Below are 14,853 nucleotides of genomic sequence, written 5' to 3'. Positions count from 1 at the left end.
AGTCAGAGGGCTTATGGCAGGGTCTCAGGTCAAGGATCAGGTTGCCAGGGACTCGGGGCAGCAGGCACACAGGTCAGAAGGAAGACTGGCCTCAAATGAAGAGGAGGAAGGGGTCAGGGGACAAGGATAAGAGATGACAGCTGGTTGCAGGACATGGGTAAGAGGCTAGGGCCTAGGTCAGATGACAGGTCAGTAGACCGGCCAAGAACAGAGCCAAGGTTAATAGGTTGAGCGGGCAGGGGCAGGCGAACCTTGCAGTGGCACTGCCCGTTCGTCTTGTTGCAGTTGGGGTCAAAGCCCTTGTGAACATCACAGTTGCAGGGGCCACACGTCGGGCTCCCCCACCAGCCGCGCGGGCACTGCTGGTCCATCCTGGGGATGAGGCGAAGTGAGACGCGCAGTGACCGGGGGCCCCCATCTCCCCGGGGCCCCATCTCCCCACCCTTGGCCCCCAGGATCTCACCTGTGCTCACAGTGGTGTCCGAAATAGCCACCGGCACAGTCGCAGGCATAGCCGTGAGGGGCTCCTGGGCGGCGCCGGCACAAGCCCTGGTTTTGGCAGGGGTTTAAGAGGCAGGCGTCTACACAGCCTGGGCCATAGTAACCTGCAGATCGGGTGAGGGAGTGTAGGGCTCTGGCCAACAGCACGGAAGGCAGGGCACCCATCCCTCACACTCCCCGCCTCCTCCAGACTTCCCAGTCTCCCAGTCTTTCTGTTTCATTTTGGGTTTTTTTGTTTTGGGAACTAGAAATTGAACCCAGGGGCATTTACCTCTGAGCTACACCTCGTAGCCCTATTTTAGTTTTCATTTGGAAACAGGGCCTCACTACGTTGCTGAGGCTGGCCACGAACCTGCAATCCTCCTGTCTCAGCCTCCCAAGTACTGGGATTACAAGTGTGCACCACCTTGCCTGGCAACCCTCAGCCCTTTTTATTTTTTTTTTTATTTTGAAACAGGGTCTCGATAAGTTGCTGAGGCTGCCCTCATATCTTCCCGTCCCAGCCTCCCAAGTACTAGGATTCCAAGCATATGCCACCACCCCGGGCTCGTCTCCCAGTCTGCGCCACGAGCCCTTTGCTCCTGTTCAAATCACACTTTCCCTACCCGCTCAAGACCCACCTGGTCGGCAGGTGCAGGAGAAAGTCTGCCAGAGGTCTCGGCAGTCGGCGTGGGGTGGACAGGGGCCCGACGCACAGGCACTGGTCACGGCGCAGCCTGGTTCCACATTCACTCGGTGGCTGGGGGGTAGTGGCGCTGGGGACCCCAAGGGTGTAGAGCCAAGCCACACCCCCTGTGGACACAGCCAGCAAGGGTGAGGCCCACACAAAGGCCCCTCAGCATCGAGTCCTGCAAACCAGCCCTCAGTCCATGCAGTCCCTCCCAGGTCTCCCAAATAGCCCCTGTAGGACCTCAAATTGTGTTGTTTCTGACACAGACCCCTCATGACCCTTGATAATCTAAGCTAGAGTCTTACCTCCAGTGCCACAGAACAGCCTCAACTGTCTCTGACTGCTCTGGGACATCTATCCTCCATGCCAACCCTGACTTGAGTGTTGCTTTTCAGCCTGTCAGAGCACCTGACACCTGCCCACTGGCCCAGTGCCCTCACATCATGCTCCCATACTGACTCCCACCTGGATACAGCCAGCCAGACCCTGAGGAGCCTCCTCCTTCCTGCTGGGGGGCAGGCCTCCCACGTGGAGATGCTTCACCATCAGGCCCTGCAGCTCAGTCCCCACCGCCACGGTGTCCTGGAGGAGGGGACAGTCAGCACTGAGGGGGGCCTCGTGGACCCTGCCAACGCAGAGTCGGTGCTGGCCTTCTAGCCCTGCACGAACACACTCTGTACAAGGGCGTGGTCGGGGAGTGAGGCACCCCCAAGCATGTGGAACCAGCTGGGGCATGGATGTCAGCACAACACAAAGGCCCCAGTCAAGAGCTGGGCTCAGATAAGACCCTCTCCTGGGCCCATGACCAGAGCAGAGACCAGGAGGGCCTTTCAGCTGTCAGGGGAAGTGCTGACTACAGAGGTACCCCAAGGCCAGGCCAGGAATCTGGGCAGCCTCCCTGACACGAGGAAGGCTTGACGGTGATCAGCCTGGCTGGTGAGGTGGGCCCAGGACAAGGATGGGGGAGGGGCACAGGGAAGGGCACTGGCTTGGCAGTGAGGGAGCAGAGAGGCACTGAGAACAGCCTGCCCTGGGCCAGAAGCCAGACCTGGAAGAGGCTGAAGTCCAGTGAGACCATGAAGACATGGTGACCCCGCCGACCACCTGGTTCCTCCTGCAGTTCCAGCCGCAAATCATGCCACTGACCATCACTGACAGTCACCTGGTCCAGCAGGAGGTGGGCAGCACGGCCCGAGCCCCTTGTTACCATCACAGACAGCAACCCCCGGTCTAGCTGTGGGTAGAGATGCACGACCCCGAGGTTAGAGCTCCAGACTGAGCTGGGAGATGCGCTGGGAGATGGGACTGGGTGGGTTCAGAGGTCAGAGGGTGGAGGCAGCAGGCATGGGGGCACAGGCTTGTAATCCCAGTTCTCAGGAGGCTGAGACAGGAGGATCGCAGTTCATGGCCAGCCTCAGCTACTTAGTGAGGCCCTCTGCAACTCAGTGAGACCCTGTTTCAAAATAAAAAATAGGGCTGGTGCCAGGCGTGGTGGTGCACGCTTGTAATCCCCGCGCTTGGGAGGCGGAGACAGGAGGATCTCGCTGGTTCGGAGCCAGCCTCGCTGGCTTAAGAGACCCTGTTTCCAAATTTTAAAAATATATAAAATAGGTCTGGGAGTGTAGCCTGGAGGTAGAAGGGCTTCCAGGAACCCCAGTACCACCACAAAAAAAAAAAAAAAAAATAGGGCTGGGGGTGTAGCTTGAAGGTAGAAGGCCCCTGACTTCTATCCCCAGTACTGAAAAAGAAAAGAAAAGAAAAGACTAAAATAGGGCTTGCAGTGTAGCTCAGTGGTAGAATACCCCTGGGTTTCACAAAAATAAACAAATTAATAAATAAAATAAAAAGAAGCATGAAGTCAAGGCTATACCTGGCACACATTGTACCCTGCCAGAGGATGGTTAACTCCTGCTGATAGGAGTTAAGGGGTAGAGGGCAGGAGCTGGGATCAAAGGTTGGTGCAGCTAGCAAGGAGAGTGATGCTCATGCCCTGCACCTTCAGAGAACATCACGGTGGGGAGAGTCAAGGAGCAGGTGCAGTGTGGTCAGGACACTTGGCAGAGAAGCTCGCTGTGTGCCTGAGCCCGGTGCAGTGTGGTCAGGACACTTGGCAGAGAAGCTCGCTGTGTGCCTGAGCCCGGCCCCGTGGAGATGCTGCTGCCAGCAGGGGAGTCGAGGGCTGAGGGGCAGGGCATCAGGACAGACACACCTGGCAGAGGAGCGCGCTATGTGGCCCGATCTGTACTTGCATCAGGACCCCCTGCGTCGCCCGTGTCCGAAATGCTAGCCCCAGGTACCAGGGCACAGACACCAGCATGTCACTTCCAAAGTCCCAGCTCAGGCTGCCGTTGCCATGGAAATGGTAGGGATGGGCCATGGCTGAGGGAAGAGGAGGAACAGGGTCATAGGCCCCAACTCAGAAAAGCCCTGCCCCGCAGCCCCCTGCCCCATGCGGCCACTCACCCAGCCGACAGTCTTTGCCGCCGAAGCCCGCAGGGCAGTCACAGCTAAAGCCGCCCCAGTGCTCTGAGCAGAGGCCATTGTTCTTGCAGGGCTTGGAGTCGCAAAAGTGCAGCTTGGCCTGGCAGCCTGGGAGAGGGAGACAGACGGGAGATAGGAAAACGCGGGGTAGGGCACGAGCGCTGGGCAGGACACAGGTCCAGAGGGGCTGAAAGCAGACACGTGAGGCTCCAGTTCATGCAGGGGTAGGTGGGAGAAAGGCCTTAAAGGCTGGGCTGTAGCAGGGCATGACATCAAAGGAAGCCACATCATGGTCAGATCTGGCACCACTCCATGCAGCCCGCCAGCGCCTCCTTGTGGTGGGGCAGGGTCACAGTGGGGTTAGTGGGAGCTTCAAGCCTACCCGCTGTGGTGCCGTTGTTTGCAACAAAGGCCGCCATGTCCACGCGGCGACCATCGATGTGCAGGTCTCGCATACAGCCGATGAAGTCCTTGTGGGACACGGGGAAGTTCTCTGGGAGGTTGGGGACACCCCCCAGGAGCAGAGGGCCCGTGAGGTCCAGGGACCTGGGAGTTAGGGGCCTGGGTCACTGGTGGGACTGGAGCCAAAGCAGGATTGCTGCTGGGGGCCACAGGAAGTGGGGCTAGGGCTCAGAGGGAGGGTGGTAAGGGAGGAGGAGGCCAGGCTTCCAGGGAGTGAGGCCTTAGCAAAGCTCTGGGAGTGCACAGGCGACATGGTGATGGGCAGAGCAGTGGGAGAGAGGGCTGAGGGCTGTGAGGAGGGCAGGGGCACCTGGGCACCTGGGTAGGGGACGGAGAAGTGGGGTTGGGAGGTGAGACCAGCAAGGAGCTGGGGAAAAGCCTAAGAGGCTAGAGCTGAAGGTTTGGGGAGTGGAAACTAAAGGCCTGAATGCCTGGGGACTGTTTGGAACAGGGAGCTGGGGGAGAGTCCTGCGCTGTGGCCAGGGCGAGTGGGCTCCTGAAGGGGAGGGCTATCTGGCGGTCGGGGAGGAGTGGGCACTGGGGCCGGGGGGCCCTCACGGACGAGGATGCCAGTGTGGGGCTGGCCTCACTTCTTGGAGCTTGTTTGCACACCAGCGGCCGCACAGGAGTAGTTGCCAATCTCGGCACCAAACTGCAGAGCCACAGCCACGTTGCAGTCGTCCACACTCAGCACAGCCACTTTGTCCTTGGAGGGGCCCTGAGCACCCCCTAGGGCGTCCGTCCGGGGCTAAAGAACCCAGGCACACCAGTCAACAGTGCCCCCAGGGTAAGCGCTGAGGACGGCGGAGCCCCAGCCCCTCCGGCCCCAGGCCAGGCTCCTGCTCACCTTGTTATAGTACTTCAGGTGCACTGTGTGCCACTGTCCGTCACTGAGGCCGCCTGGGACCGTGGGGCTGACCACCGTGTTGGATTCGCCTGCGGGGGACATGCATGCGAGAGCTGCTTGGAGCTGCTGAGTAGCCTCACCCCACCCCACTCATACAGGCAGTTACTCCTTGGGGCATCCTGGTCGCATGGGATCAGTACATCCCTGGTGACCACGCTGGCTGGGCCAGGTGCCCCTGAAGAGACAGGAGAAAGACACTTGGAGAGAAGGGGAATGGCCAGGGGAATGACCGGGTCCTCACTGTTGTCTGCTGGGCACTGAGACGTGCGTTCCAGTGGGACGAGACAAACCTGAGGGGACGGTGGCTTGTTCCTCGGGCCCCACAACCCGCACGCGCCCCTCGCTGTCCTGCATCTGCTGGAACACCCACCGGTGGAGTAGGTGAGCCGCACTTGGCCGGCCACCAGCTCCAGGGCCAGGAAGTCGTGCTTCTCGTTGAGACGCCCATTGTAGAAGAGCAGCCCGCTGCGCTGCACCGTGGCGAACCTGGCCGAGGGGCAGCGGCGTTAGAAGCGGGAAGGACCTCACACCCACGCGCGAGAGAAGGCAGGGTGGGGCAGCGAGCCAGGGATGGCAGTCAGGAGCCTGACTCAGGGTCACGAGGTGGGGGCGGCATGGAGGCGGAGACGCGGCGGGCACCTACGAGAGGGACAGCGTGAGGTGGAAGCGCTGCCGCAGGCCACGGAACATGACGAATGAGCTGGGCGGGAAGGAGCGTGCCGCCACCTCGCAGCGAGGGCCCTCAAAGGCGCCGCCTGCAGGGCACTGGCAGCGGAAGCCACCATGGGGCGCGTTGGTACAGGTGCCCCCGTTCCGGCAGACGCCCGGCACACAGCGTCCGCCCTCGGTGTCCAGCTCGCAGTCCTCTCCTGCGGAGCAACATGCGGTCAGGGACCCCAGCGACTGCGCCTGGCCCACTCCCAGGCCCGGCCATGCCCTGCAGCCAGGCCCAGCCCAACGTCCAGTCCCTAGCTCCACAGGCGGGCACTGCGGCTTTGGTAAAGCAGGGAGCTCACATGTGCATCGCGGAGCTCACGTGTGCAGCTGGGGAGCTCACCCGTGCAGGGGGGCGCTCACCTGTGCAGCGGGGTGCCCACCTATGAAGCACGGAGCTCACCCGTGCAGCGGGGCGCTCACCTGTGAAGCGCGGGCGGCAGACGCAGGTGTAGCCGCCCTCGCGCCGCGCGCAGGCGCCGCCATTGCGGCAGGGGTTGGAGTAGCAGAGGTCCAGCTCCGTCTCGCAGAAGTCCCCGGTGAAGCCGGGCGGGCAGCGGCAGCGCAGGCCTGCGATGGGCTGGATGGGCCGGAAGAGCGTGGAGGCCGAGGCCAGGAAGGGCGCGGAGGAGTCGAAGCGCAGCACCGACACGCACTTCATGTAGTTCTCGCAGGGCTCGCGCAGGCACACGTTGTCGTCGAAGGGCAGCACGTCGAGCAGCGAGCGGGCGGCCAGCGCGGCGCGGCGCACGTACAGCTGCTCCTGCAGCTCCTCCGAGCTGAACCAGGGCCCCGCGGCGCCGGCGCCTGCCCCCCGCGGCGCGAGCGCCGAGAAGCTCACGTTGAGCACGGTCCCCGCCACGTCCGTGTCGTTCTGGATGTTGAAGACGAAGACGTCCTCGGCGGGCGTGTGGAGCACGGCGGCCACGCCCTCCAGGAAGCGGCCCAGCAGCGGCGACAGGAAGCGCTCCTGCCACATGTTCTCCAGGCGCACCGTCAGGCTGTTGGCCAGCAGCTCCTCGGTGATGATGACGACGCGCAGCACGCACTGCGCTGTCACGCTGTGCAGGCCATCTGCAGGCAGGGACGGGGTCAGCGGCCTGGAGCCAACCGGCCGAGCCCACCAGCACCCAAGTGAGTCCAGGTGTCAGCAAGCTGCTGCTTCCTCCCTGACCCCCAACAGGAGGGGGTTGGGCCCGGAGGCAAACAGCCCCGCACCATGCCCTGCGAAGTGGATGTCCAAGGACACCTCTCCCAAGTTATCATGAGCAACAGAATAACCCATTCAGGACCCACAGCAAGGCCACTAGCCAGCCACCACGTCCAGCTGCCTCCCTCTCCCCTCTTCCAGAGTAGCATAGCCAGCAAAACATCCCCTCCAGCTGCGCATGCACACTTGTAATCCCAGTACTTAGGAGGCTGAAACAGGAGGATCACAGGTTGGTGGCCAGCCTCAGCGACTTAGTGAGACCCTGTTTCAAAATAAAGACTAAGCTGAGCATGGTGGCCCATGCTTGTAATTCCAGTGTTTGGGAGGCTGAGACAGGAGGATCAGGTTGGCGGAGGACAGCTCAGCTACTTAGTGAGGCCCTTTGCAATTCAGTGACACCTGTTTCAAAATAAAGAACAAAAAATAGGGGTGGGGGTGTAGCTCAGAGGTAGAATGCCCTTGGGTTACCGGAAAAAAAATAAAATAAAATATAGGACTGAGGGTGGAGCTCAGAGGTAGAATGCCCCTGGGTAAAACCCCTAATGGGGGGGGGGGCGCGAGGGGGGGTGCGGAGAACCTCCTCCACAAAACAAGGAAGGTTCCACAGCAGGCGTCACCCAACCCCTATCTCTGGTCAGCAAACTGTTCTGCACTGGAAAGGGGCTCTGGCCACAGATCATCCAATGCCATTCCCCAGAATCCTGGGTCAGAAAGCTCTAGGAGGAGGATCTTGGGCCCTGACTTATACCCATACCACACCCCTTGCATGCATATGTGCACGTGTGTGGGGACACACACACACACACACACACACACACACACACACACACATCACCATATTTTTTTTTTGAACGGGGAGTTGACTCTAGAGGCATTCTACCTCCAAACTACACCCTTGGCCCTTTTTATTTTATTTTTTATTTTTTGGTGGTACTGGGGTTCTTGGAAGCCCTTCTACCTCTAGGCTACACTCCCAGACCTATTTTATACTTTATTTAGAAACAGAGTCTCACTAAGTAGCTGAGGCTGGCTTCAAACTTGTGCGATCCTCCTGTCTCCGCCTCCCAAGCGCGGGGATTACAAGTGTGCGCCACCACGCCCGGCTTATTTTTTTTCTTTTGAAACAGTCTCCCTAGGATGTCCTTGAAACTGAGATCCTCCTGTCTCTGCCTCTGTTTGTTTTGAAACAGGGTCTCACTGAGTTGCAGAGGGCCTCACTAAGTAGCTGAGGCTGTCCACAAATATATATATATATATATATATATATATATATATATATATATATATTTTTTTTTTTTTTTTTTTTTTTTTTAAATTTAGAAACAGGGTCTCTTAAGCCAGCACGGCTGGCTTCGAACCTGCGTGATCCTAAATAAAGAATAAAAAAAATAGGGCTGGGGGTGGAGCTCAGAGGTAGAATGCCCCTGGGTTCCATCCCCCAATACCTCAACAGAAAGAAAGGAAGGAAGAAGCCAGGCGTGGTGGCACACGCTTGTAATTACAGTACTTGGGAGGCTGAGACAGGAGGATCACACAGGTTCAAAGCCAGCTTAGAGGTAGAAAGCTTCTGGGTTCCACCCCTAGTACCACAAAAAAGGAAAGAAAGAAAGAAAGAAAGAAAGAAAGAAAGAAAGAAAGAAAGAAAGAAAGTTGGTTGGAGGTATAACTTGGAGGTAGAATGCCTCTGGGTTCAATCCTCAGTACCAATAAAATAAAATAGGGCTGGGGATATAGATCAGCGGTAGAACGTCCCTCGTTTCAATCCCCAATACCAGAAAAAAAAAAAAAAAATTGGCCATTGCATGAATTGAGAGTAAATGAAGGTTGTGCTTCTCTGGCAGTGCCAGGAGTCTCAGCTCCAGAAGTGAGAAGTGAGCACTACTAAAGCCACTACTAAGCCGGGCGTGGTGGCACACGCTTACCATCCCAGCATTCGGGAGCCTGAGACAGGAGGATCGCGGTTCGCGGACAGCCTCAGCTACTTAGTGAGGCCCTCCGCAGACCTGTTTCAAAATAAAGAATAAAAAATAGGGCAGGGGGTATAGCTCAGAGGCTGAATGTCCCCGGATTCCATCCCTAGTACTGCAAAATAATAATAATAATAATAATAATAATAATAATAATAATAATAGGGCTAGGGGTGTAGCTCGGATGTAGAATGTCCCTGGGTTCAATCCCCAGTACTACTCACACACACAAGCAACTACTAAAGCCCGTCTCCCAACTTCTGCAGCCTCCAGCAGGTAGGCCTTCAAGAGCTTTTTCCACCTGCTCCCTCCTATTAGGGAGGGCGTGGGAGTTTTGACAGCCTGGGGCTTTGGAGGCAGATGGCCTCTTGACATTCCTCAAAGATCAGGGCCTTGGACAGGGCCTTGGATAGCAGCCAGACCAATGTGGGCTCACTCTGCTTGAAGCCACCACAGTAATACGCTGTTTCTGACCACTCAACTGCTAGTCTCATTTTCCTGCACAGATGGGGTGAGGTTTGGACTGCACCCAAAATAAATCTTCTTCTAAAAATGGTCATGGGAGCCGGTCGTGGTGGCGCACGCTTGTGATCCCAGCATTCGGGAGGCTGAGACGGGAGGATGGCGGTTCACCGACAGCCTCAGCTGCTTAGTGAGGCCCTCCGCAACTCAGTGACACCCTCTCTCAAAATAAAGAATGAAAAATAGGGCAGGGGGTGTAGATCGGAGGTAGAATGCCTCTGGGTTCCATCCCCAGACCCGAAAAAAAAGAAAAACAAAATGGTCATAGTACGTACTAACTGGCATTCTGGCCTTATACATCATCCCAGGATTTCTTCTGCCGCTTTTTGGGGATAGAGTAGCTACTGCTGGGGTGGCAGACCATTATTGACACTCTAGGATTTGGGGGGTTCCTCAGAGACTGCCCGAGAACCTAAGCCAGAGTCCCTGTGAGGTAAACGGCAGATCTTGTGGTGCACAGGAACCCAACACTGCAGGGATACATGAAAGGCGTGGAAGCCACTCTTTGATCTGAGGTGCCCTCTGGAGTCCCTGAGGTCCTGACAGGTTATGGTCGCTGGGTCACTTGCCTGTCCCTACCCCTCACCTGTGACAGTCACCAACATGGAGGCCACCAGAGGGCGATTGTTGTCTAGCTTCCGGCTGAGGCGCAGCTCCCCACTTGTCTGGTTGACCACCAGCAGCTGCAGCTCATTGCCTCGCTCGAAGGAGTAGAAGAGGTGGTCGGAGACATCGGGGTCGTAAGCTGGGATGCGGCCAATGACGCCCGAGGGGAAGGTGTCTGAGCGGTTGGACACGTAGTTGTTGAAGAGGATCTGGAAGTTGTTAAGCACAGGGCTGTTGTCGTTCTGGTCAACCAGACGAACATGCACGGTGGCCCGGCTGACCAGAGGAGCAGATGTGGCCTGCACCACGATCACGTACTCCTGGCGAGCCTCGTAGTCCAGGTCAATGAGCGCCGTCAGCTCTCCTGAGAAGATGTCCATCTGGAACAGCTCAGGGATATTCCCCTCCACGATCTGGTACATTATGTGAGCGTTGGGGCCTTCGTCAGGGTCCACTGCGGTGATCTGGGCCACCACGGAGCCCACGATGCTGTTCTCCTTCACCCGCACCTCAAACTCCTCAGCTGGGAAGGCAGGCGCGTTGTCGTTCACGTCCTGCACCGTCACCTGGATGCTGACTGGGGTCCGCAGCGGGGGCACGCCACGGTCCACCGCATAGGCAGTCAGCTCATACACTGGCACGGCCTCTCGGTCCAGCCGCCTCACGGTCCGGACGATGCCAGAGGTGGGCTCGATGGTAAAATCCCCATCCCCGTCTTCCCCATTCTGGAAAGTGTACTGGACCCGGCCGTTGGCGTGAGCATCCCGGTCGGTGGCTGAGATCTGCAGGACACTGGTGAATGGCGGGGCGTCCTCGGAGACCAGCCCCGTGTAGTGGGACGCCACGAACTGCGGGGCGTTGTCGTTCACGTCGCTGACCATCACCTCCACGTACGTGGTGTCCGCTTTCTGTGGGATGCCGTTGTCCCGTGCGGTCACGGCCAGCGTGTAGGTCACCTGGTCCTCATAGTCCAGCGGGGCCTGTAGTGTAATGGCCCCTGAGTCTGCATCAATCCGGAACTGGGGCAGGTTGTCCTCCAGAAGATAGGTGATCCGCGCGTTCTCGCCCACGTCATCATCCGAGGCGCTGATGACCACCACGGTGCTACCCACCGGCCGGTCCTCGTTCATGCTCACGGAGTAGTGAGCGCTCTGAAAGACAGGCCGGTGAGTGTTGGCGTCCGTGACGTTGACGTGCACGTAGCAGTGGTCCTGGAGGGCTCGGTCAGATGCGGTAAGCACCAGCTGGAAATAGCGCTCCTGCTTGTAGTCCAGCGGCAGGGCCAGGGTCACCAGGCCCACACCCCCCTGGGTGCTGATGGCGAAGCGGTTCCGGGTGTTGCCGCCTGTGATCTGGTAGCTGATGGCACTGTTGGCGTCGCGGTCTACGGCCGTCACGCTGACCACGCTGGTGCCCACAGCCGCATCCTCATTCAGCCGGAGGTGGTACTCTTTCATGGTGAACTCAGGGCGGTTGTCGTTGACATCCAGCACAGTCACCGTCACGCTGGCCGAGGCCGACAGCGCGGGTGAGCCGTGGTCTCGGGCCTCCACACCGAAGAAGTAATGCTCCACAGACTCCCGGTCCAGGGGGCCGCTCACAGAGACCCAGCCCGTGGCGCTGTTTATCACAAAGGGCGTGTCAGGGGCGAGGCCAGTTAGGGAGTACTCCAGCCGGGAGTTCTCCCCATGGTCCGCGTCCACGGCCTGAATGTGGATGACCGAGTGGCCCAAGGGCGCATTTTCCAGAACCGAGACCTGGAAGGGCGTGCTGACAAAGATAGGGGCGTGGTCATTGATGTCCACCACCTGGATGCTGGCCAGGCCCGTGTTGTTGGACAAGGGAGGCCGGCCGGCATCCTGGGCCCGGATCCGCAAGGCGTACTCGCGCTCTGCCTCGAAGTCCAGAGGGGCCACCACCTGGATCTCACCTGTGAGACTGTCGATGGCAAAGTGGCCGCGGCTGTTGCCGCTGATGATGTTGTAGTGCACCAGGCCGTTGGCGTCCTTGTCCCTGTCCGTGGCGGTGACCCGCAGCACCACGGTGTGGGGGCGCACGTCCTCGCGCACCTGCGCCACGTAGCGCTTCTCGCTGAACTGGGGCGCGTTGTCGTTCTCGTCCAGCACGGTGATGTGCACCCGCACGGTGGCCGAGCGCGGCCCCGGCTCCTGGCCCTGGTCGCTGGCCTCCACCACCAGCTCGTAGCTCTCCCGGTGCTCGCGGTCCACGCGGCCGCGGGTGCTGATGAGGCCGGAGCGGGCGTCGATCTCGAAGGCGGCGGCGGCGGCGGCGGCGGGCGGCCCCACGAAGCGGTAGCGCAGGTTGGCGTTGGGCGGCGCGTCGCCGTCCGTGGCGCGCAGCTGCAGGATGGGGTAGCCCTCCTCCACGTTCTCGCGCAGCGTCTCCCGGTACTGCGCCTGCTCGAACACCGGCGCGTGGTCGTTGCGGTCGGCCACCGTCACGGCCACCATGGTGGTGGCGGAGAGGCGCGGCGAGCCGTGGTCGTGCGCCGTCACGCGCAGGTAGTGGCGCTCCATGCTCTCGCGGTCCAGCGCGGCGGCCGTGCGCACCAGGCCGCTGTGCGCGTCGATGCTGAACAGCTCCAGCGAGCGGCTGTTCATGAGCGGCGCCAGCGAGTACAGCAGGCGGCCCGCGTCGCCCGCGTCGGGGTCCTGCGCCGCCACGCGCAGCACGGCCGCGCCGGCCGCCTGGTTCTCGGGCACCAGCGCCTGGTAGTGCTGCTGCGGGAAGTGCGGCCGGCGGTTGGCGGCGCGGCGGCGGCGCGGCGCGGACGCGGGCGCGGGCGCTGTCCGCGGCGCGCGCGGTGCTGACGCGGGCGCGGGCGCTGTCCCCGCCGCGCGCGGTGCTGACGCCGGCCGGGCGCCGCGGCGGGCCGGCGGGCTGGGGCCCGGGCGCGGCTCAGCGGGCGCCGCGCAGCCCCGGGCCCCGGGCGGCTCGGGACAAAGGACGACGCCCCCGCCGCGCCCCGGCTCCGCGCGGCCGACGGGGAACAAAGAGAGCAGGAGCAGCAGCCGGAGCACCGGGGCCGGCGGGCCCCCGGCGCCGCGCCGCCGCGGCCGCCGCGCCATCGCCCCCCGCCCCGGCCCGGCCTCGGGCCCGCCCCGCCGCCCCGGGCCCCTCCCGGCCCGCCGCGCCGCCCCGGCCCCCCGCCCTTCGGCCTGTCGCTCCGCGCCGCCGCCGCCGCCGCCGCCTCCCTCCGGGCACCATCTACTCCGCGGCCAGAGCCCCTTTGGCATGCGGCCTCGGCTTCTGCCGCCCCCACCACAGCCTCCCCGACGCCGCTGCTGCCTCCCGCCGCACCAACATGGCTCCTGGCCGCCCCGATGGTTCGCTCCACCCCGCCCCGACGCCCCGACCCGGTGGTACCGCCCGCGGCGCATGGCAGCTCCGGCGCGCGAAGCTGCCGCCGCCATCTTTGTTGAGGGCGCGGGCGCTGCCCGTGGTGCTGAGCGAGCGCGGGGGTTAGCGGTTGTGAGCTGCGGCCCGCCGCCCTCTCCTCCTCCTCCTCCTCCTCCTCCTCCTCCTCCTCCTCCTCCTCCTCCTCCTCCTCCTCCTCCTTCTCCTCCTCCTCCGCGCTGTCCCAGCTCCTTCGCCCAGCCTCTCCTCGGCTGGCGGATCTCTTGTCCCCCTTCCTGAGCCTTGTTCTGAAACCTGTACCCGATCTGGGTCTGCAGATTTGCTGCCTATGACGCGCTAAGGAAGCATTCTCCCTGCTCTGGGCCCGGGTGCCAGTGGAATCCTGCGCCCGGCACGCCGGCGGCCCAGACAATAGCTTTAACAATATTTGTGTGTGTGAATGGGGGTTGGCCCAAGGGCAGTCTACCTCCGAACTATGCTCCCAGCCCTTTTTATTTTATTTTTTTTTTTATGTTTCTCTTGGAACAGGGTCTCGCTAGTTTCTGAGAGTCTCGCTAAATTGCTGAAGCTGGTTTTGAACTTGCCACCCTCCTGTCACAGACGGGCGTGCGCCACCACCACGCCCAGTTTAACAATTTGATCACAAGCTAACTTATGAAATACCGCCGCTACTGCTTGTTTGCGGCGCCCCTGAGGAGCAGGGGCTGGAGATGCGTCTCAGAGCTGGGAGCAGAGACCAAACTCTTCCCGGCCTCACCAGCCCCGGCAGTACCCCAGGCTTGGGGATCCTCCACCGGAGGCCGCCATTCCTCTCCGAGTGTCCTGGGATGCCACGTGGAGCCCCGCACGGCCTCGCAGCGACGGCCCAAGCCTCCTCATCCCCGCCCCTCGCCAGCGACGCCCGCAACTCTTAACCCCTTGAAGGGACTGGCAGCTCAGTTCTCCCTCGCCCAGGTTCGACCCCACTCGCCCCACCAGGGGCAGCTCCGGACACGCGCGGGGCTCGGCTGGCCAATGGCTGCGCGCGGCACACCGACGTCACCGGAGACCTGCGGGGGCAGGGTGGAGGCGGAGCCTTCCAATCAGGGAGTCATTGTTTCTATTGGCACAATGGGAGGCCCGCCCCTACCGCGGCCTCCTGGAGTGGGGAGGGTGCTTGTGGTTCCCAGCCGTCCCGGAGGCCGGCCCCGGGAGATGCGGCGCCGTCAGCCTCCCCGGGTGTCACCGAGCCCTGCAGCGCGGGGCGGGCACGCGGGCATCCTGGCTCGGAGGAGCGGCTCCAGGCCGCCGCCCGGGACGCCCACGCGGCGCGGCTCCCGGGGCGGACGAAGCCTGCTTCACACAGACCTGGCACTCCCAGCCTGCGCCGCCGGTTGGTCCCCGACCGCACCTATGACATCACCACTAGCCAATCAGCGCCTTCCCTCGACCTGGG

At 61.2% G+C, this 14,853-nt stretch overlaps 1 protein-coding gene across 1 annotated transcript in view; it reads right to left on the bottom strand.

The window, feature by feature from the left end:
- CELSR3 (cadherin EGF LAG seven-pass G-type receptor 3) overlaps window positions 1–13,474 on the bottom strand; it is a gene marked incomplete at both ends in the record, with an annotated part of 29,455 nt that extends 15,981 nt beyond the window's left edge. Inside the window, 17 exon segments of the mRNA XM_080696662.1 lie at window positions 252–372; window positions 464–605; window positions 1,122–1,293; window positions 1,637–1,753; window positions 2,220–2,405; window positions 3,381–3,550; window positions 3,635–3,760; window positions 4,035–4,198; window positions 4,705–4,862; window positions 4,962–5,050; window positions 5,392–5,507; window positions 5,665–5,890; window positions 6,159–6,809; window positions 10,021–12,941; window positions 13,158–13,179; window positions 13,182–13,399; window positions 13,401–13,474. Coding sequence (XP_080552788.1) covers window positions 252–372; window positions 464–605; window positions 1,122–1,293; window positions 1,637–1,753; window positions 2,220–2,405; window positions 3,381–3,550; window positions 3,635–3,760; window positions 4,035–4,198; window positions 4,705–4,862; window positions 4,962–5,050; window positions 5,392–5,507; window positions 5,665–5,890; window positions 6,159–6,809; window positions 10,021–12,941; window positions 13,158–13,179; window positions 13,182–13,399; window positions 13,401–13,474 — 5,673 coding nt within the window.
- Window positions 13,475–14,853: the final 1,379 nt, after the last annotated feature.

Source organism: Muscardinus avellanarius (assembly GCF_963383645.1).
Source record: "Muscardinus avellanarius genome assembly, chromosome: 5".
NCBI classification, from domain to species: domain Eukaryota; kingdom Metazoa; phylum Chordata; class Mammalia; order Rodentia; family Gliridae; genus Muscardinus; species Muscardinus avellanarius.
This window is presented reverse-complemented; position numbering and strand designations above follow the sequence as displayed.